The sequence below is a fragment of the Lissotriton helveticus genome, chromosome 5_1 (assembly GCF_964261635.1).
Source record: "Lissotriton helveticus chromosome 5_1, aLisHel1.1, whole genome shotgun sequence".
NCBI classification, from domain to species: Eukaryota; Metazoa; Chordata; class Amphibia; order Caudata; family Salamandridae; genus Lissotriton; species Lissotriton helveticus.
Genome location: NC_136065.1, coordinates 1,634,733,523 through 1,634,760,141, shown reverse-complemented (window position 1 = coordinate 1,634,760,141; position 26,619 = coordinate 1,634,733,523). Strand labels below are relative to the sequence as shown.

Below are 26,619 nucleotides of genomic sequence, written 5' to 3'. Positions count from 1 at the left end.
AGAAAATCTCTTTGAACCATCAAATAGCGGAGGACTGGAAAGGTGGCAAGACTCTTGGCTGCCAATCGGAGGCAGGACCAGACTAAAAAGACTGCTGTTAGGCATGCATGAGGAGACTGAGGAATGACGGTAATGTGAGATGAACCTGCCTGGACGCATTAAGGCTGCTGAAGGTGATGACACAAGGGCATTTGATATCTCAGGACATTAGTGAACATATTTTTCCTGTGACAGACAGATGCCTACAGTGTGAAGCCACATCAAGGTGAAGCTCGGGAAAAGCTCAAAATCTGGGACTAATCATTGCTTTTTTGTAGATTTCCCGAGATGCCCCACCTCTGAGAAGCAACACCCTTCCTATGTGTCTCAGACATCTGAGGTGCAAGCAGGTCTTACTGTGCTTTTCTGACTCCTGGCCTTCCAATGCCTGCCAACAAAGGCCAATTTACCTGATCCCTAAATGGAGAGTAGGTCCCTGGTTGCTGGTGCCTGCTGGCATGCCCAGTGTTTCCGGAATGCTAAGCATGTGATCCTTTGATCCCGTCCTGCCTCCCAGCTGTCCTTGCCAGCCCGACAGCAGATGCTTCTTTACCTGGCCCCTGAATGGAAACTGCATCCTACATTTATCATTTCTGTCACCCTCCAGGATTAAGCCTTGACTATTTGACTTTAATATTATCCCCTGAAAAACGGAGCCCTAAAAAGGAGGTACATTGCTTAGTGAGCTCACTGTAATTTTGGGTTCCTGAGGTTCCAAGGACAACAAACATATTTGTTGCAAGAATCGCCCACGTTCCTCTGAATGTTTATTTTATTTATTTATTTATTTATTGAGCTTGTAAAGCGCGACAGCTACCCAGAAAGGGTTTCCCGGCGCTAACGGAAACAAGTATTTGCCTGAGGGTTGCATTTTGTTCTATAGATTTAAATGGAGTGTGCAGTAGAAATGGATCTTCTTTACCAAATATGTCCCACTCATTTTACTAATGTTTGATTCTCTCACTTGCAACAACATATGACAGAAGAAAATAACAAATGTGATGCCAGACAAGTAGCTTCAGTGTACTCACCAAGCAAAACAGTCACAACGAACATCATCCCGGAGAGGCCTCACAACCAGACTGGAAACAAACTATTATCAAATTGGAGAAAAAATATTTCAAATTTCTCATTTATATATACGTTTAATGAGTAAAAAAATATGGACGTATACAACACATGCTATGTTTACTAACTGTGGGTGATACATTGCTATTGTGCATGGTAATAGCTACATAATACTGGCAGGTAATGTGTTGTATGACTTCCCATGGATAATAAAGCAATCCATTTATGGCACACACTACTGAAAACTTAGCAACTTAAATAAGCAACTACAACTAACGCACCAATCTCTAAGGACTTTTACCCCGAATTATTACAATAATTACATTGACTGTGGCCTTAGCAGTTTAGTTATTTAGTTGGTGTCCGTGTGATAAAGTGCTTTGACTCTGGCTAGTGTACCCAGTATTCAGTGCAAGGTGGTGGATTAGTGCCCCTAGTTAATAGCACAGTGTAATGTGACTCTGGGATGCAATGGCCTGTAATGGGTTAGTTTTGGTGGCCTAGCACACAGTGTGACATGCTATCATTCTCATAGTGCAGCATGGTATGCTAGTTTCCCCAGAGCATAAGACAGTATATTAAATTAGAGCCACTAAAGTGCAGTACAGTAGGCTTTTGCCCCTGAGATGCACCGTAGTGCAGTGGGCACGTACCCTAGGGGTGTAGTGTAGGGTAGTAAGTGTCCCTGGGATGCTGTACACAGTGGTAAGCTGGCAATCATATGATGCAGTACAGTGTTCTACTTTACTATTTGCACACTGTGGTAGCCTAGTGCCTCCGGGATTCAGTACAGTGTGGTGGCTCTGTCCCTAGGATGAGGTACAGAGTGGCATGCTAGCACTCATATGACGTAGTACAGTGTTCTGGGATACTATTTGCAGTACAGTGTTCTGGGTTACTTTCTGCACAGTCCAGTGTGGTGGCCTAGTGCTCTAGGAATTCAGTACAGAGTGGCAGCTTTGTGCCCCTAGGATGCAGTACAGTGTGTTGACTGTGTGTCCCTAGGATGAAGTACAGAAGGGCGGCTCTGTGTCCCTAGGATGCAGTACAGTGTGTTGGCTGTGTGTCCCTAAGATCAAGTACAGCGTGGCTTTGTGCCGCTAGGATGCAGTACAGTGTGTTGGCTGTGTGTCCCTAGGATGAAGTACAGAGTGGCTGCTTTGTGTCCCTAGGATGAACTACAGAGTGGCAGCTTTGTGCCGCTGGATGCAGTACAGTGTGTTGGCTGTGTCCTTAGGATGAAGTACAGAGTGGCGGCTCTGTGTCCCTAGGATGCAGTACAGTGTGGTGGCTTTCTGTCCCTAGGATTAAGTACAGAGTGGCGGCTTTGTGTCCCTAGGATGCAGTATAGTATGGTGGCCTGGTGCCTTAGGAATTCAGTACAGTGTGGTGGCTCTGTGTCCCTAGGATGTAGTACAGAATAATGGCTCTGTGTTCTTCATATACAGTACAGAGAGGTGGCTCTGTGTCCATATGATGCAGTACAGTGTTCTAGGTTACTATCTGCACAGTGCAGTGTGGTGCCCTAATGCTTTAGGGATTTGTGGGGGTTCTGTGTCCCTAGAATGCAGTACAGAGTGGTTGCTTTGTGTCTCTAGGATACAGTACAGAGCGTTGGCTCTGTATCCATAAGATGCAGTAAAGTGTTCTGGGTTACTATATGCACAGTCCAGTGTGGTGGCCTAGTGCCTAAAGGATTCAGTCAAGTGGGGTGGCTCTGTATCCTTAGGATGCAGTGCAGAGTGATATGTCAATACCCATATGACAGATAAGGGTGACCTACTCCAAGTGTGATGCCTCACTACAAATGCCTATAATAGGCACCACGTGTAAAATTTCACCGTCAACAACTATGTACCTGACTTTTTTCAAACTTATTTTCTGCATGAGTTTTTCTAAAAACTTTTTAGGGTTATGGCGAGAAGGATTAGGTCAACAAACATGCACTGGAAATTTCGAAAGAATGAAGGAACTTAAAGAACCCAGTTTGAAATATACCTAACACTAATTTACTCATGTTCTTTTTTGTGTGCTTACAAGGACTTATTATAATATCCATATGATGGAGGACAGTGCGTGGGTTAGTGCTTGCACTGTGTCATGTGGTGGGCTAGTGCTTAGTGTTCAGGATAGTATGGTGGGCTTGTGTCCCTAGAATGTGGTGCAGCAGGAAGTGTTGGGATCGCTCGTCAGTCGATTTTGGGGGCATACACAGACCAAGAACTTTCATTGACAATAAACAAAACCTGAAATAAAAAATAGAAAGAGTAAAAGAGTGTTGGAATTTTTTTATCAAGCTCCTCTGATTACCTTAAACCATTTGGAGTCATGTTGAATGCAGTTGCATAGTAAGGAGAGTAAGAGTACAGAAATGTTTTACCAGGCATGCACTGCAACAATTGGAATATGCAAACGGATACTACAAAGTTCACATCTAGTAATTTCACAGTTTTGCACCGACTTTTCTACATGAAGCACTCTAATGAAAAGCAATAGACACACTAATCCATTTTACTAACAGCACATATTATTATCAGTAAATGTCAATAAACAACATTTTCATAAGTAATCTCATTAATGCAACTCGTGTATAAGTATTAGCATTGTCTTGTATATATGTTTCTTTATCTGTCATTTTAAAGCACATTTTTATAATGCTTCTACTACACTTATCTCAGTTTCATGCGTTACTGCGTCTAACGTGTGCATGATGCACTTTCAGCTTACTGTGTCAGTAACTGTGTCGTGCATTATGATTTTTGAAATCTTGTGTCATCAAATGTTATCTCCTGAAAATCTCGTCATGCCCAAGGGGGCAGATATTTGTGATTATTGCTGCCGTAAGACTGATTAGAGGGAATGAAGACTATATAGCTGTGATATTCAGCAGCCTTGGCAGCAGAAAACCTCTGGCCCACCTATGTTTTATATTCTGTATTCTTCTTACAAATTATTAACCTCTATTTTGGAGAACAAAGTGCGTTATTCTGGAGGTTGGTTCCCAAAATAGAAGGCATCTTGGAGTTTTAGCAGACTTTCCGATTAACCCCTAACAGTGGACAAGACTCGTAGGGCCCGATTACGACTTTGGCAGTGCTAGACCAGAACAATATGCCGGTGGCCTGCTTACTAACCGCCAATCGCGTGGTCGGGCCACCCGCCAGATTACGAGTTTGCTCATGTCTGGTGGGCTGTTTTTGCCGTTCCAACGGTGGTGCCTCTGAAAATGGGCACCGCAATGAAAACACCAAAAACAGTTCCTGCACGGCCTGGACTGTACAGTTCCTGCTTGCAGGAACTGTGGTGCATGCACACAGGGGATCACAACGCACCCCAGGGCCCAGAGACACAGACTGAAAGAATTTACCACAGATGATGGTGCAGCAAATCAACAAAATGGGAGGTTTCTTTTAGTCATTGGAATTATAGTTAGTGCTCTAGAAAGCTAAAATAGGGATATATTTTGTATGAGTTCTCAATTATCTTTCTCTTTCAACTCAGTAGAACATTCTGATATGATGAGTGAAACATGCGCTTCTAACACCAGCAGCAGTCTGTCAGTTAAATCCCTTACGATCAACTGCTGCTTCACCACAGAGTTCTAATAAACAACGAGAGCGCCAACAAAAGTGAGGCTCTCCTGAAGGCCGTTTTGTTCCAACAGGAGCTGTTTAATTTAAAGCCTTTTTTTGAGTAGCAAGCTGAAGAAAATGAGCATTGAGATGTTAAACCAGGTATGAAATCAATGGATAAAAAATGTGAGGGCAGATATACATTTTTAGTAATTTGAATATAATATAATTGTAAAGGGGCTAAAAACAGTTCAGGAGAAAGATGTCTCTATAAGAACAGATTCCCCTATCCAAATAAGTTTACTTGACCGAGCCACTTTCTCAGTCACCCAAATGCTCCTTAATTTTAAAATAGTAACTTTATGTGTAGCCGAGTTTGGCTGCCCATGCAGGGTTGGATGCTGGAATAATTTAGACTGTGATCAAAAAAGACTCAGAAATACACTGGAAAAAGCAAATGCTAAAGTGATTTTATAGTTAGGTTAGCTGCCAAGACCTTAACATGCATTAAAAAAATTCTGTAAGCTCACCGAAAAAACAAAGGTTCAAGTAACATTGTAGTTCGATGTTAAAATGAGACAAGTACTACCGCTGAAAAAATGAAAAAAGAATTAAATTTTAGTCATCGAACTATAAATTACACCCCATTATGCCCCGCTTATGACTTCACATATTACATCACTCATAACAGGTAAATGACATCATTGATGATATCACTCATTAGATTTAAAGAACAACGGGGCATATTATCAAGGGGGTTTATCTCCGCTTGTTTGGCTTTAAAAGCCAAGAAAGCGGAGATACATTTATCTCCTATTACCTAGCTGTCGCTAACACCAGTTAGCGACAGCTAGTAGGAGATAGCGACCATCTTGGGCCCCACTTTGCATGTCAGTGATATTTATCACTAATGACATGGAAAGTGGGCGTGCCAAGATGTTAGCGACTGGAAACAGTCGCTAACATCGCTATCTCCTATTACCAACTTTTGGAGATATTCGCGCTAAGCGCGAATATCTCCAAAAGCTAACACCTGCCCTGAGCAGTTCTTAGCCATGTTATCCAATGGGAGTTGGATAACATGGCTAAGAGCATTAGCTCGGTAATGCATGAATATCGCGGACTTTTCAGCGATATTCATGCATTGCGGCCGTTATTTATCGCATTTGCGATAAACCTTGGTAATACCAAGGTTTATCTGCGATAAAAATCGCCGCAGCTCAGCGGTAAAATTTTGTCTCTAACCAAGCAATAGCGATAATTATCGCTATTGCTTGGTAATATGCCCCAGAATTCTTTAATTTACTAATGATCACTGCGGTCTCCCAGCCCCCCAAAAAACATTTCTTGGTAAAAAACAAGATGAGGGTGGAGAATGAGCGCACACAGTTTTGGGTTTGGTATCTATGTCAAGAGTGATGTAATACTTAAGGTCAGAAGCATTGCATGGTGGGGGCGCAAGTTATAGTTCACTTAAGCTGAATAAAGATCCCTGCAAGGAGAGCTGTAGACTACCTAGAGAGTGGAGTGCTGCCTGGTCAGGATTTCTGGATCACATAGCCACATAGTCTTCCTGTGTGGTCATCAGATTAAATGCCTTTAGAGACTAGAATTTATATAAAGTAGGCAAGGGTCCTGTATACTGCTTAAGTTTCTGCCTAGCCTTCCATGAGGAAAGATATCTACTGTTCCGTGGATTCTGCACATACACAGAACTGTGCACAGGAAAACAGGACCTCAGTGAATAGGTGGTGTACCAACCTACCACATCCGTACCCAAAATACCCTACAGACTAGCTATAGTGTCTCATTCGTTCTACGTCTACAGCGAAGCTACCAATGATTAGACAACCCAGAACACGCACTCGATCTTGGGAATGGCGGGAGCCAGACACTCTTTCACTTAGCCACTCATACTTGTCCACATTGCAAGTAATAAGAGGCGCAGTATAGTTTAAAATGTTTATTTCAACTAATACGCCGCATGGTGCAGTACACGAGAAAATACTAGCAGCAGAAATCATAAACACAATATTGTCAGCATTGTTACAATTCCCTAAAATACAAACGGGGATGTCATGGTATAGAAAACAATGGAAAAGGACGGAAAGACCTAACCAACCTCCTCGTGACAAGAGATAGTTTTTTATAAAACAGACGACCTCTGGCCTTTGTCAGCAGACCCCCATACCTCAAGGCCTAGATCCAATGTTCACATCGCAGGACAAACATGGGTCTTCTCTCTGGAAAGGTGTCTCTCTGTGTGTGCAAAAACAGGTTGTGGTTGCAATATTAAAGTACACGATTTCCAGAGGTGCAGCTGTGTGTAGCCTGCTATGTCTAGGTGCGAGGGACAGATCAGAACAGAATAACAAGGGGCATTGTTGTTTAACTTTGAACATCGTGTGCAGACTAAACCTCAGAGCACAGCAAAGAACCTGCAAAGCAGACAGTTCTCATGTGTAAAGGGGCACAAATAAAGTCTTGCAAATTAGATGCTTGCAGTGTCGTGCGCGAAAGCAGCCTCATGGCAGCGAAGCTCATGTCAATTTAGCAATTGTCGATAATGGACCTATAAGCCTTACTACACTACTTGCTATGGAAGTGATGGCTAGAAGTGCACCCCGGCAGAAGTAAGCTGTTTAGAAGAACAGCCAGCAGGCCAGCATCCTGGTGATGGTGAGCATCACATAAGGGACAAGCCATCTATTATCGCCACAGCATATGGCCCAGGCGATAATCAGGTCTCCAAGGATCTCTGTTGTTACCTTTCTCTGACCTTAACCTAAATGTGCTCATTAAAGCCCCCACAGGACCTCAGGATTACTCAATGATCCCTCTTGGATTGTCAGTAATCAGTGGCTTTTCTATGCAGCAGTTGCACAGAAGCACTAAACTGGGTGAGCTTCTTTGTGCTTAGCTCATGTCCCTAGCTCTGTGGGTTCCTGATAACTCCCTAACAGTTTCATAGACAGCATCTTGAAGTCCTGCAGTGCAAAAAGGAAAAAAGCACCTAACCAGGCTTAGCAGTTTCAAATATATTGCCTTACAAATATACTGCCCAAATTAAGTCACCAATATGGCTCAGGGATTCCACTGTGTGAGCAATGGAGGACAACTTTATTCCGAATTTCCTCCATAACTATTTCTGCTCAATCTATGAGTGTCCTCCTTTGGTCTCCTCTTTCTGAGAATCAGATGCTGTGCAGTGGGATGTCCTGTTTGGCAGGGGTGATGGTCTTGAGGAAACATGAAATATTTATGAATGTGCAATCCGTTTTCCATATTGCACCCCTCTACCTCTAATCACAATTGCCTTAATATTGAAGAGCAAGCATTGGCAATGTCAATAGGTCTGACTTTAAAGGAATACTGTATGGTAATGTGAAGCATTACTAGTAAATAGCTTGGGAATAAATATGTATGTGCATGGAAGCAAATAATATTGGTGCACATTCAGAGGTCATGTGACAGTTGCAGTTGCACTGTCAAGCCAGAGTTGAAAATACATGTAGGTCCTTACATCTGTATTGATGCCAGAGAAAAACAACATACATTATCTAGTAATCTAATGCACTTTAAACTGGAGTCGTGATTGCTCTGGGATCTTCAAACTATTCCTCATATTTTCCTTTGTCATCTGTCTAATGAGCGGGAATGTGCAGCTCTTCCATGGAACATGATAACTAAGCGAGCAATGTGTGCCCTAAAAACATAAAGTGTTTACTTATTGACAATAGGCTTCTGACCTAGAAGCAAAAGCCAATAATGTGATTCTGTGGTCAAGGGAAGCTGGGATATCACTCAAATTGTTTACAACAGCAAACTCTCAAGTCCAGTAACCCCATATCTGACCTCATTTTCAAAATAAATGTTTCACATGCCTAGGACTAGCTTACATATAATTCATAAACTGGGGATTTAATGGTGCAGAGAACCAAGGTGGTGTACCACCACATTATTGATTTCCTAATATTGCCTTGAAAAATATTAAATATAGAATATTGACTACCACCAGATCATGAAGGCAGGTGTATACATAAAAATACAGCTTTACTCTTCTTAACTCTCAATCTACAGACCTTGAATATAGATATATTTGAAATACACAGATTTGGTGTTTATCAATGAGAAAGTTGGAGGCTAATCAGTCACCCACAAACAAAATTTAATTCACGTGTAAATACACATAAACACGCAATCTAGCATCATATATGAAGATATTAATGCATGAGAAAGGAGGCAGTTGACAGCTATGCGATGTAGATGTAGAGTTCAGTATACGTACAATGTCCAAACAGGGAAAATGGTTTCTCCTATTGTAGGAGAGTAGGGTCTGCTATCCTATGGTCACCCCAAATTTATGCTTTTTGCTTCACTGGTTTATGACTTAATGTGGCTGTGGGCCTGCTAATCAGACCCACAGCCTGCTGTTCTCTCTCTAAATTGATGCCAATGCACTTTAGGTGCATTACGAAATTGGAACTGGTTCACCTTATTGGCCCCTGTAACAGTGTACCCAGGTACCCAGGGCATAGGTGCTTCCAAGGCCTACCAGGGGCTGCAGCACGTATTGTGCCACCCCTGGCCTGGCCTCCACATTTGACACAACTGGCTGATCACTCAGCTGGGGTAAGTCGGTGTAACCACCCCTTACTTAGGTGTAGAATGCCTATACCTAACCTAAAATGGACACATATGTTCCTATCAGCCACTCCTATGGAAGGCCTCATCAATCCTGGAGGCAGAGTGCTTGGAAATATGTGAGATGGTGCTCTGGCATGAGCTGAGCCTGTCTGCAGCTTTCGGAACCATGTCCTTTAGCTGTTTCATGATACTGCCATACCATATACTCTTAAGTGCATTATAATCCTCGCGGTTAAATGTTTGGTTTGGCTTTATCAAAACATGTCGAGTAAGGTGTCATACAAATTGGAATACTACCCCCTCGCCAGTTCTGGCGACGGGGGTAGCATTCCACCCTTCTAGAGGGACACGACATGTACATAACCTGAACCCCGGTTAAAGTTAAACTGAGCCTTAGCATCACAAAATGGATTCTGCCACCACAGACACAAGTCTGACCTCCTGCTGCTGGGAGTCCTTCCAGCGAGGGCAGCTTGGACAAAGGGTTTCCTGCCTTGGGAGGTGCTAGCACCACCCCAGACAGGATTTTGTGTATTGGGTAGGACAGGGCTGAATAGAATCAGACATGCCTGGGGCACACCAGGTGTACCCGTGCATTTGCCAGTTCAAACCGGTGCTGGGGCTTTCCAGCCCCAGTCCTGGCGCGAAATTGGACAAAGGAAAGGGGGTGTAACCGCCCCCCTTCCTGGTCCCACCCAGAGGAGAGACCTAGTAGGTGATCCGGCCCCTAGAATTCGAATAAGAGTAGGAGCTGTGTCCCAGGACTTCAGATCATCCTGCACTCGACTTGAAACTAAGAAGAAATCTGGACTTCGACATTCTGCTGCACAGAAGACTGAAGAGAATCTCCCTTGTGGCCAAGGAGTGACCACCCTGTGAATACAGGCACCAACCAGCAACTCGATGTCTGCTTTGCCGCCGCCTCCCGCCGGAGCCCGAGCCCAGAGCCTGACAAGACCCAGACTCCCAGACATCTCACAGCCCGATCCACAGTCCCTGCAAAGAAGGGACCCGTGGAGGCACCGAGAGACGTGGGACCGGACCTCTTGAAAGACCCCCGAGAAGCTGACTGCACAGCACCCGAGGCACCAGCACTGTGCTTTGGGGTTTGAGAAGCCCCAACATCGAGCAGCATTTGCACCGAAGATCAACCCCCCAGCATCTCCACGATCTGCGTGGGGTCCTTTTGCACTTTGCCACTCGACGCGCCATCCCGGCCACTTGCCACGTGGCTAGCGGCCATCTTGGTGACGAAAACTACGACTTACACTGCTGGTCTGGTTGCTCCAGACTGGCCCTTGTTCCCCTGAAAAGGAGCACCCACTCTGACCTTGCTGGTCCGAGTGAGAAGCTTGAATCGATTCCTGCGTGGCTTGCTTTAGCCAAGGCCTGTTTGCTCCAATCAAGTTGCCGACACCGCCATCAGCGAGAACCTTTGTGGGACAGCTCGTGATCGACTCCTGGACGTCCTTGACCTCTTCGTGTCCACGTGGCTGCAGAGACAATCTTCACCTCATCGCCTGTTTGCACCCGACATTGCCTGGTTCCTTCCTGGTTCCACGGTAGTCACTGGCTAGTGACTTTGAACATTATCCCCTCTGCTTTCAGGTCTTCACCTCTTCAGATCCACCCTTGGATCCAACGGAACTCTCCTCGATGACCCGCCTGCAGCATCTTCAGCTCTAAGCACCATCGACCTGCGTGACGAAACCCGACACTACTTCGCACCTGTGCACCCGCTTCCTGTGGGTGAGGTAACTCAGCAACATCGGTGTTCCCACAGTGGTATACACCTCTAGTGCCTGTGTCTAAAGTTTTATCCTTGTAGGTCCATCGGAAGGTTCCTAAAACACTAACTTTGTAACTTTTACGCACCATTGACATTGCATTGGTGCATGCGTGCGCTTTAAGCGCTGCACCAGAGTCCCGCGGGCCTTTCCCGACTTCATCACTGCTAGTCCCGAACAGCTCCAGCGATTCCCCAGGCCCTAGGCCTCTTCACTTTCCCCATAGTGGTTCTTATACCACTATCTTAGTATATGGTTTAGGTGGCCCCTAGGGCTCATCCATATTCGTGCAACTTTTGTATATTTAAACTGTGTTTTGTTTTAACGCATTTGCTTCTGTGCTCATAAAGAGTATAGGGGATATTTGTAGAAATAAATCTATATATATTTTCAATATATATCTGTGTGGTGTCCTTTCATTTGGTATTCAAGGGGATTGTGTATGGTAAAACAGCTTGCTTCACATGCCTTTACAGAGTTTAGCCTAAGACTGCTTAGTCCATGCTACCCCTAGGATAGCTTGTCTATAAGGTTGACTTTACAACCTCCACCATAAGGGTTGCTTGGCATGGTACAAGGTGATCACTAGAACTAGTGAGCATCATATACCAGGCCAACTTCTCACATTGGTGAGCAGCGGATTGGGATTTGAGCTTGCTGTTGTTTTACCATTACAATCTTTGGGAGTATCATTTGAAAGATCATACAGGTACCTGATAGGTACACGAAAACAGGACTAGTATACTTAAGTTCTACTGAACTTAGTTGTTGTAGAGGATAGGGAGTAGCACACCCTGACTACAACTACTAGATAGGTTTTGTAGGAAAACACAAGTGTAGGTAGATTGCAACATATCCACCCACACTAGAGCAATGTCTGGAGCAGAGGGATCCACTGGACCTATCTCTGTTGAGAGTGACCATCCAAATTGGCTATCTTTAATTTTAAAGAACTGAGGCAGCTGTGTTCCTTAAGAGGAATCAAAACGGGTCCTACCCCTACAGCAGATCACCTTAGAGAGCTTTTAGAAAAGTCTGAAGCTCTAAAGACCTCCAAACCAGGCCCCTCAGGGAATGGAGATGGAGGCTCTCCCACTGAAGATGATAACACTGATGCCCCTGTCCCTGTCATCCAGATAGATGAGGATAACCAGACCTCTGGGGATACTCAGGCTGAGGAAGAGGAAGAAGAGGAAGAGGAGGAAGAAAGTGGGTCTGATGATGAGAGAAATAGCCAGGTGTTAGTCAGCAGGCTTAACCAGGCTAACTTAAGCTTATTTGGGACCCATTCAGACCCCCAAGTGGACTTAACCAGGAGCCCAGGAGGAGGAGGAATCACTCAGGTGAATCCAATACCTCCCATGCTTCTAGAGGTTCTCATGGTCACTCCAGAAGGGAGTTGACTAGCCCTCAGAGAAGGGAACATGAGGCCAAAATGAGAGAGGCTGAACTTAGGATCCAGAGCAAGAATTAGAAGTTGCCCTGACCAAAGAGAAACTTGCTAGAGCAAGGCAGCCTAGAGAGAGTGGATTAGGATCCACTGGTGGCAGGTCCTATGACAATAGAAACCTGAGTAAGATTGTGCCCCCCCTACAAAGTTGGGGACGATATCCACAAATGGATGACTGCACTTGAGAGAGCCTGCAAAGTACAGCAGGTCCCTCAGGATCAGTGGGCAGCAATCTTGTGGCTCTCCTTTGTAAGTAGAGGCCGAGACAGACTCCTCACAGTTAGTGATGGGGATTCTAGAAACTACCTGGTCCTGAAGAGTGCTCTGATTGATGGGTTAGGCTTAACCACTGAACAGTACAGGTTAATGTTCAGAGATACCCAGAAGACACAGACTCAGGACTGGTCTGAATTTGTTGAATGTGCCACTAAGGCTCTGGAGGGCTGGTTGCTGGGAAGTAAGGTTACAGACTATGAAGGATTGTACAATTTGCTTATGAGAGAACAGATTTGAAATAACTGTCAGAACCAGCAGTTGCATCAACATTTGGTTGACTCAGATCTAACCTCTCCCCAAGAATTGGGAAAGAGGGCAGACAAATGGGTTAGAACCAGAGTTAAGCAAAAGAACCAGAACCAGGGTGGTGACCAAAAGAAAACAGACCAGAAGGGTGGGGAGCAGAAAGCTAAAGACCAGAAGTCTTCAACAGGGCCCCAAACTAATACTGAGGCTGGGTCCCAAACTTCCAAGAAGAAGAATAAAGAAGGTCAAAGAAAACCCTGGTGTAGTTTTTGTAAAAACACATCTCACTGGGCAAGTGATTGTAAAAAGGGTGGAGCCCCCAACACTGCAGCCCCTAAGGCACCTGCACCCACTAGTACAGTTAGCAGTGTTGGTCCACAAACTAAGGGGGTAGTGGGTATCACCTTGGGAACTGAGGGAGATTCTGGCCTAGTCAGAACCCCTTCACAGGCTGTTCTGATTTGTGATGGGGAAATTGATTTATCCCCTACTGTCAGCCCCAGTAATCTGGGCAAGTACAGACAGACACCTGTAATTAATGAAAAAGTGGCTCAAGCATACAGGGACAAATGTGCCAGTGTCACTATGGTGACGCCTAGCTTTGTGGACCCTGGACAGTACATTCCAGGTGATAATTACCTGGTGACCAATGCCAGCAATGTCACTACTACACATAGTGTGGCAATTGTTAACTTTTCCTGGGGAGGGGTAACTGGCCTAAAAAGAGTTGTGGTTAGTGCTGATCTCCCAGTAGAATGTTTGTTGGGCAATGACCTGGAGAGCTCTCTATGGTCAGAAGTTGAGTACAGGACTCATGCAGAGATGTTAGGGATATCATCACATGTCCTTGCTGTGACCAGGTCACAGGCCAAAAAGTGCCTCTCTGAACCTCAGGTCTTGGATCCTGGAACAATGGACCAAGTACCTTCCAAGACAAGGAACAGGAGGGTAAAGGCTGTGCCTTCCCAAATGCCTACAAGTGAGGATCAGCCTTCACAGGAAGATGATCTTGAGACCCCTGAAGGAACTGTCCCTGAAGAGCTTGAACCTGATCAGGTTCAGTTTCTGGGGACAGGGGGACCTTCTAGGGCACACTTGGGGCAGGCTCAGTTATCCTGTCCTTCTCTTGAACCCCTCAGACAGCAGGCTGCTGCTGAGGCTGCTGGGAATGCTCAAGGTACCCATAAAGTTTATTGGGATGATGGGCTCCTTTATTCAGAGGGTTGAGACCCCAAGCCTGGTACAACCAGGAGGTTGGTCATACCTCTGCAATTTAGGGGCTTCCTTCTTACCTTGGCACATGATATTCCCTTAGCAGGACACCTAGGCCAGAACAAAACTTGGGACAGACTTGTCTGTCACTTTCACTGGCCTCACATGTCAGACGATACAAAGGAGTTTTGTCGCTCCTGTGTAACCTGCCAAGCAAGTGGCAAAGCAGGTGGTACCACAAAGGCCCCCCTAATACCACTACCTGTGGTGGGGGTGCCCTTTGAAAGAGTGGGGATTGACATTGTTGGTCCAATGGATCCCCCTACAGCATCTGGGCACAGATTCATACTGGTGGTGGTAGACCATGCCACCAGGTACCCAGAGGCAATTCCACTTAGGACCACAACAGCTCCTGTTGTGGCCAGGGCCTTACTTGGAGTTTTCTCCAGAGTGGGGTTTCCTAAGGAGGTAGTATCTGATAGAGGTACCAACTTCATGTCAGGATACCTAACAGCTATGTGGAAGGAATGTGGTGTCAACTACAAGTTCACCACTCCCTATCATCCACAATGCAATGGGCTTGTTGAAAGGTTCAACAAGACCCTAAAGGGCATGATCAAAGGATTACCTGAAAAGCTCAGGCGAAGATGGGATATCCTTCTGCCCTGCCTTCTGTTTGCTTACAGAGAGGTCCCACAAAAGGGGGTTGGCTTAAATAATTAATTACCGGTACTATTTTTCTATGCATTAATCAAAACAGATAGCTCAATAAATAAGAGGCAGGATCTGTGATATCTGAGTCAGAATGGCTTTAATCGGATGGCTCGAGCCTAAAGACCATGAAGTGGCATGCAATGGAATGGAATGGCAGCTGCAGCAACTGGAACGGGACAGCTAATATCTCATTAACATCGTACAATATATATAGTAAAACAGTACAATTACATGGCATATAGTAGGCGTAACAAGTGACAAACGTAAGATAAGAACATAGGGGCATGCAAAGAAGGCGTGCACAGAGACATGTGATGAAAACATCACAGAAGTGTCATAAATGGGTGGATACATGGAGGGGGCTACCTGGGCAGCTGGAACCTTTAACCTACTGGTGCGCGCAAACGGGCCATGACGTGTAACTAGGGAGAGCTTGGGGCTCTGACTTCTGCACTAGAAGAGGAGACTAAAGTCTGGGATGTCAGGACGACATGTACCTATAGTATATCTGGTATCTGGTGTTTGGAGAACATGTTGATTGAATCTAAAAGTCATCAGGGTAAAGGCTACTTGACACTAAGGCTGGTGCATGCATATATTCTACATGTATTGCGTGTGCGATGAATCTTCTATTAATTCAGTAATTCTCTTGCATGGAGACAGGAAGACTAGACTATAGCTGATGATGTTTATGCGGTTCGTTAGCTTAGGAATGTGAAGCCGGAGAGCTGAACTGATAACTAGGGGCATAACATATTCTTGGCAGACAGGCAGGCAGGCCAGGCCGGGCACCGCGCTGCTTGGCAGAAAGTAAGCAAAGGGTCAGGGATACGGGAGGGGCTGCGTCGCTCCTCGGAGTGGTTTCAGGAGACTGGAGCTTGAATCTGGTGTCCGGGCCCTTATGAGGCCTAAAAACAGGGACAATTCGATGAATTAACGCGCATAATGTAAAATGTTGGCAACATAGGCCTAATACTCGTTGCTTTCACGAGGACTGGAGACTGGCATACTAACGTTGGACACAACTATAATTGCGTCTTTATTCGGTCAAGGGGAACATATGCATATCGATCATGCACATATAACATATAATGGGGAACACGTAGGGACACATGACAAGGCAAAATTCGATTTTCCTCATTCCCTCCTTGTGCCCTACGTTTCCTTCAGGAAACATCAATATTCATGATACCATCTATCTGTTCATAGAGCATCATTTGCTCGTCTCGAATCTTCTTGGAATGGGACTTAGGACTTGGAATACAAGAGGTAGCGCACAAGCCGCAAATCGCAGGGCCACATTGTAAACATAGGCAACAACTGAATATGACCATTACTACTATTCCTAGGAATGACAATACTTTCCATCCCCAGGCAGATATTATATTCCAGAGCCAACTGGACCATGTCCAGGTGCCTGGATTCTGGTGCAACTGATGGGCAATCTTATGAAGTCTGGTTATAGCTGAATAAACAGACGGTGCGTTATTAGGAATGAAAATGCAGCAACTAGATCCGATGACTCTACAAGCTCCGCCCCTATCGGCCAGTATGACGTCAAGGACGAGGCGATTTTGAAGCACGACAAATCTCATAGCAGATTGTTCTTCAGTTAAGTTACCTAGAGCGGAAGTAGTCTCATTCACTACTGCTTCAAGGGTTCTGGTTAGCCTACGTATTAGTTTACTATTCTGGACAGGACCTATGAAGAAAAAGAAACCTTTATTGAAGTCTGTATACTGTTCTAAGGCAGTTTCAGTTTGATCGACAATTGGGGACTCGGTCTCCCTTCTATGTCTGACGTGTACTAGATATGTATTCCTGTGATAATCGGATGGGGCTAGGAAAACTGGTGGCAGTAGGAAGGCAATGTAACATGTTCCATCCCAATCTAGGGGCAGACGTACATATGCGGTCTGACCACATACAAAATACGAATGACGTGAGGCTTTGAAATTAGATTTCCCACTGTCACTATACTCGACCACAGTAGTACAATCACTGTGTCCTAGATGTACTGAACCATTCTTTCGGACACATAATTCGCCTTTCACTGGTAGGACTGTAATAGCAGGCAAATCTGGAGTAGTCTTGGACTGAACATTCAGAATCATGAAATTCGAGGAATAATTACCTAAATCATATACTTCATTTTCTAGATCTAACCCTGTTCTATGGGAAAGACCTTCCTTGTCTGGGAAACATGTTCTATTCAAAAGGGATTTATCGTCTGAGGATGACGTTATCGTAAACCATGCTCCACACGAACCATTGTGTGAAAACGGATAGGGAAAGAGTGGCAGAACTCCCTTCGGTGTCTGGAAAGGGGGGAGTCGACCACACACCCAACAATTAGTGGCATTGCTAGTCTGGTGTGAATAGTGTAACATTCGGATAAAAGTATTGTTGCGCATGGCAAGTCTGTAAGATAACTCGTGAGGAGGTAGTTCACTAAAAGTGTGCTCTACTGTATCATTAGAAAACAAATGTACATGTGAATTAATAGGAGGAAAATATACATGTAAAACATAACTTATGCATGTAACCGTAAGACTCAGAAATAACATAAACAATAACGTAATTATGCATCGACTGCGCAAATTTTTACAATAACGTATTTTCTTGGAGTTTCGACTAACTCTCTCACTATGGGGGTCTATCTCATACATGTCAGGAACCTGTCTAACCGCTTCACCCGAGAGGGACTTAAACAATTAACCTGTCTGACTTGCTAGACCTCAGTTTTAGTTTATACTCCTGCTGCGGAGTTTTCTCTAACAGGGGGAGTTTAGAGTCAGTATCTGGGCAGTCCTTGAGAACGGGGCAGTCCTTGAAAAAAGTCTTTGGACGGAGTCCATGAAAACGTTTAACGTGGCTGGAGTGGAGCCAGCCCTTGCGGCCCTCCACTTTGATCGCGGTCCTTGTGGTCATCAAAACGAGCTTCGGTTCTTTCCAGCGGGGCTCCAGCGGACTTGAACGATCAAAATTCCGGATCAACACTAGATCGCCTGGAACGACCTTGTGCGGTTTCACCTGGGTGTTGTCTGGAAAGGCAGCAGCGACCTGTGAACGACAAGAGAGTAGTGCAGACATCAAGGAAGCCAGGTAATCTGTCAGCATATTACTGTCAACATCAGTTATTTTACGTGGCATTGGTGTACCCCACATGTTCGGGGGACGACCGAAAACAACCTCGAAAGGTGACAGACCTGAACGGGAGTGAGCGACCATTCTCATGTAAAAAAGGGCGACTGGCAGAGCTACCATCCAATCTATGCCTTTTTCTGCGCAAACCTTGGCAATGCGGATTTTCAGAGTCTGATTGTGTCTTTCGACGAGGCCAGCTGCCTCGGGATGTCGTACGCAATGGAACTTCCACTGGTACCCTAACAGAAGAGATACTTGTTTCATGAGTTCGGATGAGAATGGCTGGCCGTTATCTGAATACACGACCCTAGGTAAACCATAGCGGGGAAAATACTCACGAACCAACTGCCTAGCAGTGGTCGCGGCAGTGTAATCTGGAACTGGATATGCTTCTGTCCATCTGGACAAAGCGCATACAACTACGAGGACATACTTGAAACCTCGGCATCGATCCATCTGAATATAATCCATCTGGAGGACTTCAAAAGGGTGGTCAGGAGGATGGAATCCACCTTGTTCCACCGGAATACCTTTACCTGGATTGAACTGACAACATATCATACAGGTGCGTACTTTCTGTTTGGCTGCTGCTCGTAAATGCTTGTTAAACCAAATATTCTGGATGCTGTCTAACATGGCTTTCTCTCCTAAATGTGCTGGGCTATGTGCGGTGTTAATAATGACTTGAACCATAGAGTCGGGGAGAAACCATGTGGCTTTTCCCTTCGTCAACCATCCCTGATCTGTCTGGACCCCTCCTTGTTCAGACCATTTCTTGATTTCATCGGGAGTAGCATGTGACTGTATGTCTAGTACATCTCGTGTAGGGTCTTTAACTGTCATACAAGTAGTCTGGACTGGAATATCTGTCTTTGTCGTGTTAACTGGAGGGTCTGGAGTCTGAGCTGTAAGCTTGGCTGTTCGATCTGCTAGATCGTTACCTTGGGAGATGGTGTCAGTAGCTTTCGTATGTGCTTTGCACTTCATAATGGCAATGGCTTTCGGCAAATGTATTGCTTTTAACAGAGCTTGAATGAGGGGGCCATGCTGAATCTTGGCTCCATGAGAGGTCATGAAACCTCTTTCTTGCCAGAGTACTCCAAAGTCGATGTGTTTCTATAACTTCAGTTTCAGTAGTCACTGCATACGCGGCTACTAGTTCTCCTGTACTTGTTCTCATACATGAACCATCCACATAAAGTGTCAGGTCGGGATCAGGTAATGCAATGTCTGTCAAGTGTTGTCTTGGCTTTGTCATGATGTCAATAACTTCCACACAGTCATGTGTGGCAGGGTTTGGAACAGTCGAGGGTAACAGTGTAGCAGGATTTAAAATGTTGCAGCGTCTGATTTCTGTGTGTGGCTGAAACAGTGTCAGTTCATATCCTGTTAAACGTGCTATTGTCAAGTGCTGAGTCTGTGTTCGGTTTAAAAGAACTTCCACGGAGTGTGGAACTTGTACTGTCAGGGAGTGTCCTAACACTATGGAATCACTTTGTCTGATAGCTAGAGCTGTGGCTGCAACTGACTTGAGGCACGCAGGCAAAGCCTGGGCTACTGGATCTAATGTGCTAGAAGAATAAGCACAAGGCTTGTGTTGTCCTGCTTGATCTTGAGTAAGAACAGACAATGCTGTACCATTGCGTTCAGTAACAAAAAGTGTAAAAGGCTTACTGTAGTTCGGTGTCGCTAACACAGGTGCATTACATAAAGCTTTCTTTAACTCATGAAAAACAAGTGTATGTTCCTGGGTCCAAGGGAGGACAGTCGATGTCGCTGCCTCCTGTGTCGTTAACTGTATCAGTGGTTTAGCTAGATATGCATACTGAGGAATCCATTGTCTGCAGTAAGAAGTGAGGCCGATAAAAGCTCGTACCTCCTTCTGTGTCTTGGGCTGTGGAAGATGTGCTATTAACTGGATACGGTCTGGTGTCAACTGTCTACCCCTCTTGGACAGTAAGTGTCCAAGGTATACCACTTGCTGGACACAGAATTGTAGCTTCGAAGGGGACACCTTGTGTCCCATCTCGGCCAGAAAATACAAGACTGTAAGTGACGCACGTTCGCAGTCACGTTCTGTACGGGCTGTGATCAATAGATCATCGACGTACTGGAGCAGGGCAGTGTCAGTTGGCATGTGAATACTGTCTAGTTGTCTTTTAAGTGCTTGACTGTAAATACTAGGACTTTCTGTGAAACCTTGAGGGGCTCGTGTGAATTTATAGCTTCTTCCATTTAAACAGAATCCGAAAAGAAACTGGCTGTCTGGATGAATGGGGACACTAAAAAATGCGTTCTTGAGATCAATAACAGTAAAGAACTCTGCTTCAGAATCAATGGCAGTCAATAGGGAAGAGATATCTGGAACCACTGGGTACTGGGGAATGATGCATTTATTAAGTTCTCGAAGATCAATCACTAATCGATAAACTGGAGGTGCATTTGAATCAGTACGTTTAAGAATCAGAATGATAGGAGAATTACATACATTGGAGTCAGTTTCTACAACCACTCCTTGAGCAATGAGTTTGTCAATAATTTTCGATAAGGCTGCTACAGCCTCAGGTGGCAGTTTGTACTGTCTGATTCGTGGTAAAACAACACCTTGTTTCAAAGTAACACGATAGGGTGTAATGTGCATACAACCTACATCAGTTGGACCTTGCGCCCATAAATGCTGTGGTACATTCAGTAATCTTGGATCAAAATCTCGTAACACATAATGACCTTTAAAATCACGTAAAAACAATCTCACTCCTTCTGGGGAACAACATATTACCGCTCCTAATTCTTTCAATGTTTTAATACCTAGTACATTTTCGGGACAGGATTTCGTGAGTAACAAGTCTGTAGTTCGGGACAATGGACCAACTTCTAGGGAAACTGGTTTCGATATTTCATTAACAATAGGCTTTCCTGAAAATCCCAGGGAAACGTTTCTTGAGCCTGAGAGTGGAGCCCCTGGAACCTCGTCATGACTGATAGTAGTCCTACTTGCCCCTGTATCGATCAGAAACTTTCTGTCTTTCCCTAATACTTGACTGTGTACATAGGGACCCTCTTGATCTACAGGAACCTCGATGAGAGGCAAGCCAACCTCCCTCTCTAGGCTGTTTCATGAATACTGCTGATATTCTGGATAATCTGACTGTGCGTACTGGTACATCTGTTGTGTAACGTGTTGCGTGGCAGCTATAGGCTGCGGTACTGTAACTGTCTGTTGTGCGTTCTGCGGTGGCTGGGAATTCTGCGGAACCTGTTCTTGTCTAAGAGGACGTGGTCTCTCTTTTGTCTTACCTGTAGCTATGTTGTGTTTCAGAACTGCACATTCGTTTATATAATGACCTGGCTGTTTACAGTAATTGCATGTCCCTTTAACGGGAGCTGTAGAATGACTAGTCTGATTCGGACCCCTCTTCTGACTGTCTTGTGGAACAGACTGTGCAACTAGCACTTTCATTTTTGTATCCTTCATACGTCTCCTTTCGTGTTCTTGCTCTTCCCTGATTCTGTTCTGGTGGTACTGTAACATCTGGAGCATCTGAGATGGGGTATTAGCTTGCCAAGTACTCTCGACTTTCAATATACTATTTTTAACTTGTGTTAAAGAATTCTCGACTAGTTTGGTAACAAAAAGATGTGGATACGACTCACTACTTGTTTTCAGACCGCTATTAATAATGAAACATTTCTTAAATCTGGAATAAAAATCACTAGTGTCTTCGTCTTGTTTCTGTTTACAGGCTGAAATGGCATCCCAATCTTCCTTTTTCGTGGCTAGTAATCTTGGCAAGACTTGTATTAACAGTTTGGGCAACTCTTTAGCTTTATCCCCAAGACCAGTACCTGGGACTCGTGCATTATCTTCGGTCTCTAACGCGGTCCAGTCAATCTTTTTCTCTCCCACCTCCCATTCTTTTTCTTTCAGTTTTTCATATATGCCCGCAGGCAACAGGACTTTTAACATTTTGATGATATCAGGATACGTGTATTCTCCCATATGGAGCATGTCTTTTAATTCTCGGTGGAACCCTGCTGGATCTTTATCGTGTCAGGGTATTAACTTTTTCATTTCTTTTTTTTTTTTTTTTTTATTTTTTATTTTTTATTTTTTTTTATTTTTTTTTTATTTTAACTTTTTAATACACATTATTTTAATGTCTCCTGCATTTTGCAAAATAAATACATCTATAATACATTGCAGGCTTCCCAAGGCCACAGCTATCAGCTTTGACAATGCTTCTAACAGATTAGGTACCATATAAACGAAAACAATGCCATATTGTATTGTTTTTGCAGTTTTTTTCACCTCTATATATAGAGTGTGATGGTATACAGAACCAATGTGCCCAAAGTTGCCGTATTACACATAGTGCTCTGAAGCTGCATTAATGATGTCATTTAACATGCCATGAGTGGTGTAATATGTGAGGCCATAGGCAGGTCGCTATGGAGGCGCAAGTTATAGTTAGTGAAGTTAACTGTAACTGGTGAATATCTGTAATTTTTCTTTTTTATTTTTTTTTTTTATTTTTTTATTTTATTTTATATTTTTCTTTGTTACAACAATTAATTATGAGCATTCCAAATACAACAAGCATTGAATATTGAAAATTAAATTATACAATAGACTTTTGGCCAAACACAAAGTACACAGTAATATAAGTCTTCTAAGGTTAAAAAAAACATAGTCTAAAATCAACGAAGAAGGAGCCAAAAACAAGCATTTAACATCAAGAATAAAGGCTACTGCTTCCCTCTACCCCTAGCTATTCCTTCTTTGGCCCTCTTTCCATTTGCATAGTGGCTCCCAGATTCTTCTCCCCAACCGTCTTCCACTCCTTCCCTTCCGGGCAAAAATGTTTTCCTCTATATTATATGCATATAGAGTGTTTGCCAGCCAGCATTGCATATTCGGAGGGTTTTTATCAAGCCATGCCCTGGCTATTGTTAGTCTATAGACAGCCATTACTACAAAAAGGAATTCAGCATATTCGGCATATTGTGTCTGCACATCGTCGCTCACCCCTAACATAATCAAGGCTGGCGTAAGTGTTATCGCAATATCCAATGAATTCGCCAAAAACCCCTCAATTTCCCTAATCAAAGTTCTTAGCTGTGGGCATGAAGCAAAGATGTGTACACTATCTGCTTCCAATTCATTACATCTGGGACAATTGATTCCTTGATTCCCGCCCCATTTAGCAATCTTTGCCGGCGTAAAGTACAAAGAGTACAATGTTTTGTAATGCTGCGATTGCAGCGGGGCAGCACATAATATCGTTGATCCAAATTTCAATGAGTCATAAAAGTATCTTGAATCAATACCCAATTTATCTTCCCATTTTTTACTAAATTTATCTAAATCATCCTGCTTGTCTTTCACCAATGCTGCATAAAGAGATTTAATGGTACAATCTCCTGACAGTTTTATTTTCTCCAATATATCAACTTTATTAAAGCCTGCCGAACCCCCGACTTTGTTGTTGAGGAAACTTCTAACCTGTAGGTATTTGAAAAATCCCCTATTATCTAGCCCATATTTTCCTCGCAGCTCTGAAAATTGCATAAAGCCATCTCGTGCATACAAGTCTCCAATTTGTGTAACCCCCTTTAGTGCCCACTCTGCCATAATATAGTCTCCAAAAATTTCCTTTGGTAGTGACCTATTGTTATTTAATAAAACATATCTGTTGTATCTCCCAAGTTTTACCCTCTTCAAAAATGCATTCCATGTCGTAACGGCTGCCTTAACAGTTTTAAACTTAGTCCTCTTGAAGTAACTGTAATCAATACACTTTAAAAAACAGTTCTCTGCATTTACCCCAAGGGTTACAGCATACACATCTGTAGACATTTTCTGGATTCTATCGTCGTCAGGGTTTCCACCAATAAGACCTTGAATATATTGCAGCACACAGGCCATATAATATAAACGAAAATCTGGTGCCCCCCACCCCCCATTTTCTCTAGGGAGTGTAATGTACCTATAAGCTCTCCGGGTTTTACCTTGGGCCCAAATAAACCTATTACATATAGCCTCTATGCAATTAAACCAACTGGCTTCAATCAACAATGGTACAGCCCTAAATACATACAAAAACTTTGGTAAAATCAGCATTTTGATGATATTTGTACAGCCAACTAGCGACAGGTGCAGATTGTTCATTCTATCTAGATCTTTTTTCATTTGAGTTATCAAGGGATCCATATTATTCTCCACAATTTTACTTATCTCTGCCGTCATTTGTACCCCTAAATAAGTTGCCGTATTTGTCACTCTTCCATCATTACACCTTACCCACTGGTTTTTAACTATCTGCGTCTTAGTTGTATTCAACTTATACCCAGAAAACTTGCTAAACCTCTCAGCCTCCGATTCAATTACCCTAATGGCGGCTACTGGTTCTGGAGTCAAAATAGCAATGTCATCCGCATAAGCTAGTGATTTAAGTCTACACCCGTTTATTACTAATGGCAATATTTGCTGATTCATTTCCAATTTGCGAATATAAGGGTCAAGGTACAAAGCGAACAGTAAGGGAGAAGAGGGACAACCCTGTCTTGTGCCTCTCTGGATGTTAACTGCGTCTGTGTAGCCTCTACTGACTCTTATCTTAGCCGTCGGGGCTATATATAGCGTTTGCATAGCCTTTATAAAACCTGGTCCTATGCCGTGCCACCTTAAAGCTTCCCACAAATATCCCCATGAGACCCTGTCAAAGGCCTTTTCAGCGTCAAGAAACACCGCTGCCATTGGATCTTCCAGGATATCTGCAGCATCGAATGCCGTAATTACCTGCCTAGTGTGGTGGGTTGTCCCTCTCCCTGGGATAAATCCATGCTGAGAGGGTATAACTAAGGATTCGATTTTCTTAGATAGTCTTTTTGCCATTATTTTTGAGAACACCTTTGCATCGGCATTCATCAAAGTGATGGGCCGGTAGGAGCCTGGGACGTCTGGTGGTTTACCTTTTTTGGGAATAACTATGATGTCCGCACCACCCCAGGAACTTGGAACAGTTTCACCCAGTTGTGCTAACTCCATTATTTTAAACATATCCACTAATAGAGGGGTCTGAAATACCTTATAAAATTCAACTGGGATTTGGTCTGGGCCAGCGGCCTTCCCAGATGGGAGTTCCTTCAGTGCTTCTACAAATTCCTCCACCTTAAACTTTTCTTCCAGCTCGATTCTGTCTGACTCATCCAGGTGTGATGACTCAATATCCCTCAGGTATGCCCTCATATCCTCCTCACATCCGTGCCCATCTGCCTGATACAGTTCCATATAAAACTGCCTAAAGACTTCCTTAATCTGCTCTGTACCTTTAACTTTAATTCCGTGACTATTTTTCATCTCCTTAATATCAGCCATCCCATCTCTCTGTCTAGCTCGCACCGCTAAGATATGCCCCACCCTTTCGCTGAGTTCATATGCCTTTTCTTTATTGGCTAGATATTTCTCCACCGTCTTTTTTGCCATCCCTTCCATGACTACTGCTTTAAGGGCAACTAATTTTAGCAAAATCTGCTCCACTGGCGTATGTGCTTGTATGGCCAACATAAGCTCCTCCTCTGCCTCCCTGACTACTTCATTATTTCTTTCTAATTCCTCCCTTTCTCTTCTTTGTGATCTGATAACGTAGCTTAAGGTCTCTCCTCTTATACCAGCTTTAAAAGCATCCCACACAATTCCCGGTGATGAAGTACCTCTATTGATTGTCCAAAATTCATTAATCCATACCACCATCCTTTCCCTATATTCACTATCCTGAAGGAGTGCTCTATCAAATGTCCACTGTGTCGGCTCCTTATTTCTCCTTTGCCCAATATTTACATCTAATACGAGTGGGCTGTGATCTGATATGATCCTAGGTTCTCTTACTATCCTTGCACCTGCTATCAGCCCTCTTGTTATTAAAAAATAATCCAATCTGACTAAAATCTGATGTGGTGCTGAGAAGAAAGTACTCCCATCGAGATTCGGATGGCAATGTACCCAAGGATCCTCTAAAGAGTTGTTCTTTACTAAATCTGCTAGGGCCCTATAAGTTCTTTTTTTCCTCCCCGAGTACTTCCTATTAGGGTCTAAAAAGCTACTGTCTAAGTCATGAATATTCAGATCTCCACATAGTATAATAGGCTCAGGCCAACGAGCGAGTTCTGTGTCTAGAAATTGTAAAATATCTGGATCGTCTCCAGTAGAGCCATACACTGAAACAAGTGTGAAAGTTTCCCCCCTAAGCAGTAGTTCAACTATAACCCATCTCCCCCAGTTATCCTCCAACTTTCTCTTAACTATTATGTCCTGTTTCCTCCCCAATATCGCCACTCCTCTTGTTTTAGTGTTCTGATTGGTTTTTGCCAACACCTTAAAGCCTAGTTGGTCAAGTAAACAGGCCTTGGTCCCCTCTATATGTGTTTCCTGGATACACACTAAGTCTGGTTTAAAAGATTT

The 26,619-nt window shown here is 43.9% G+C and overlaps 1 protein-coding gene across 3 annotated transcripts in view; it reads right to left on the bottom strand.

The window, feature by feature from the left end:
* Positions 1–26,619, bottom strand: part of LOC144753746 (immunoglobulin superfamily member 1-like) — a 752,980-nt gene that overhangs the window by 668,450 nt on the left and 57,911 nt on the right. For all 3 annotated transcript variants that reach the window (XM_078641329.1, XM_078641330.1, XM_078641327.1), the window contains one exon: positions 1,071–1,132. In XM_078641329.1, coding sequence (XP_078497455.1) covers positions 1,071–1,098 — 28 coding nt within the window. In that variant the 5' untranslated portion in view covers positions 1,099–1,132. The remainder of the gene's footprint in view (positions 1–1,070; positions 1,133–26,619) is intronic.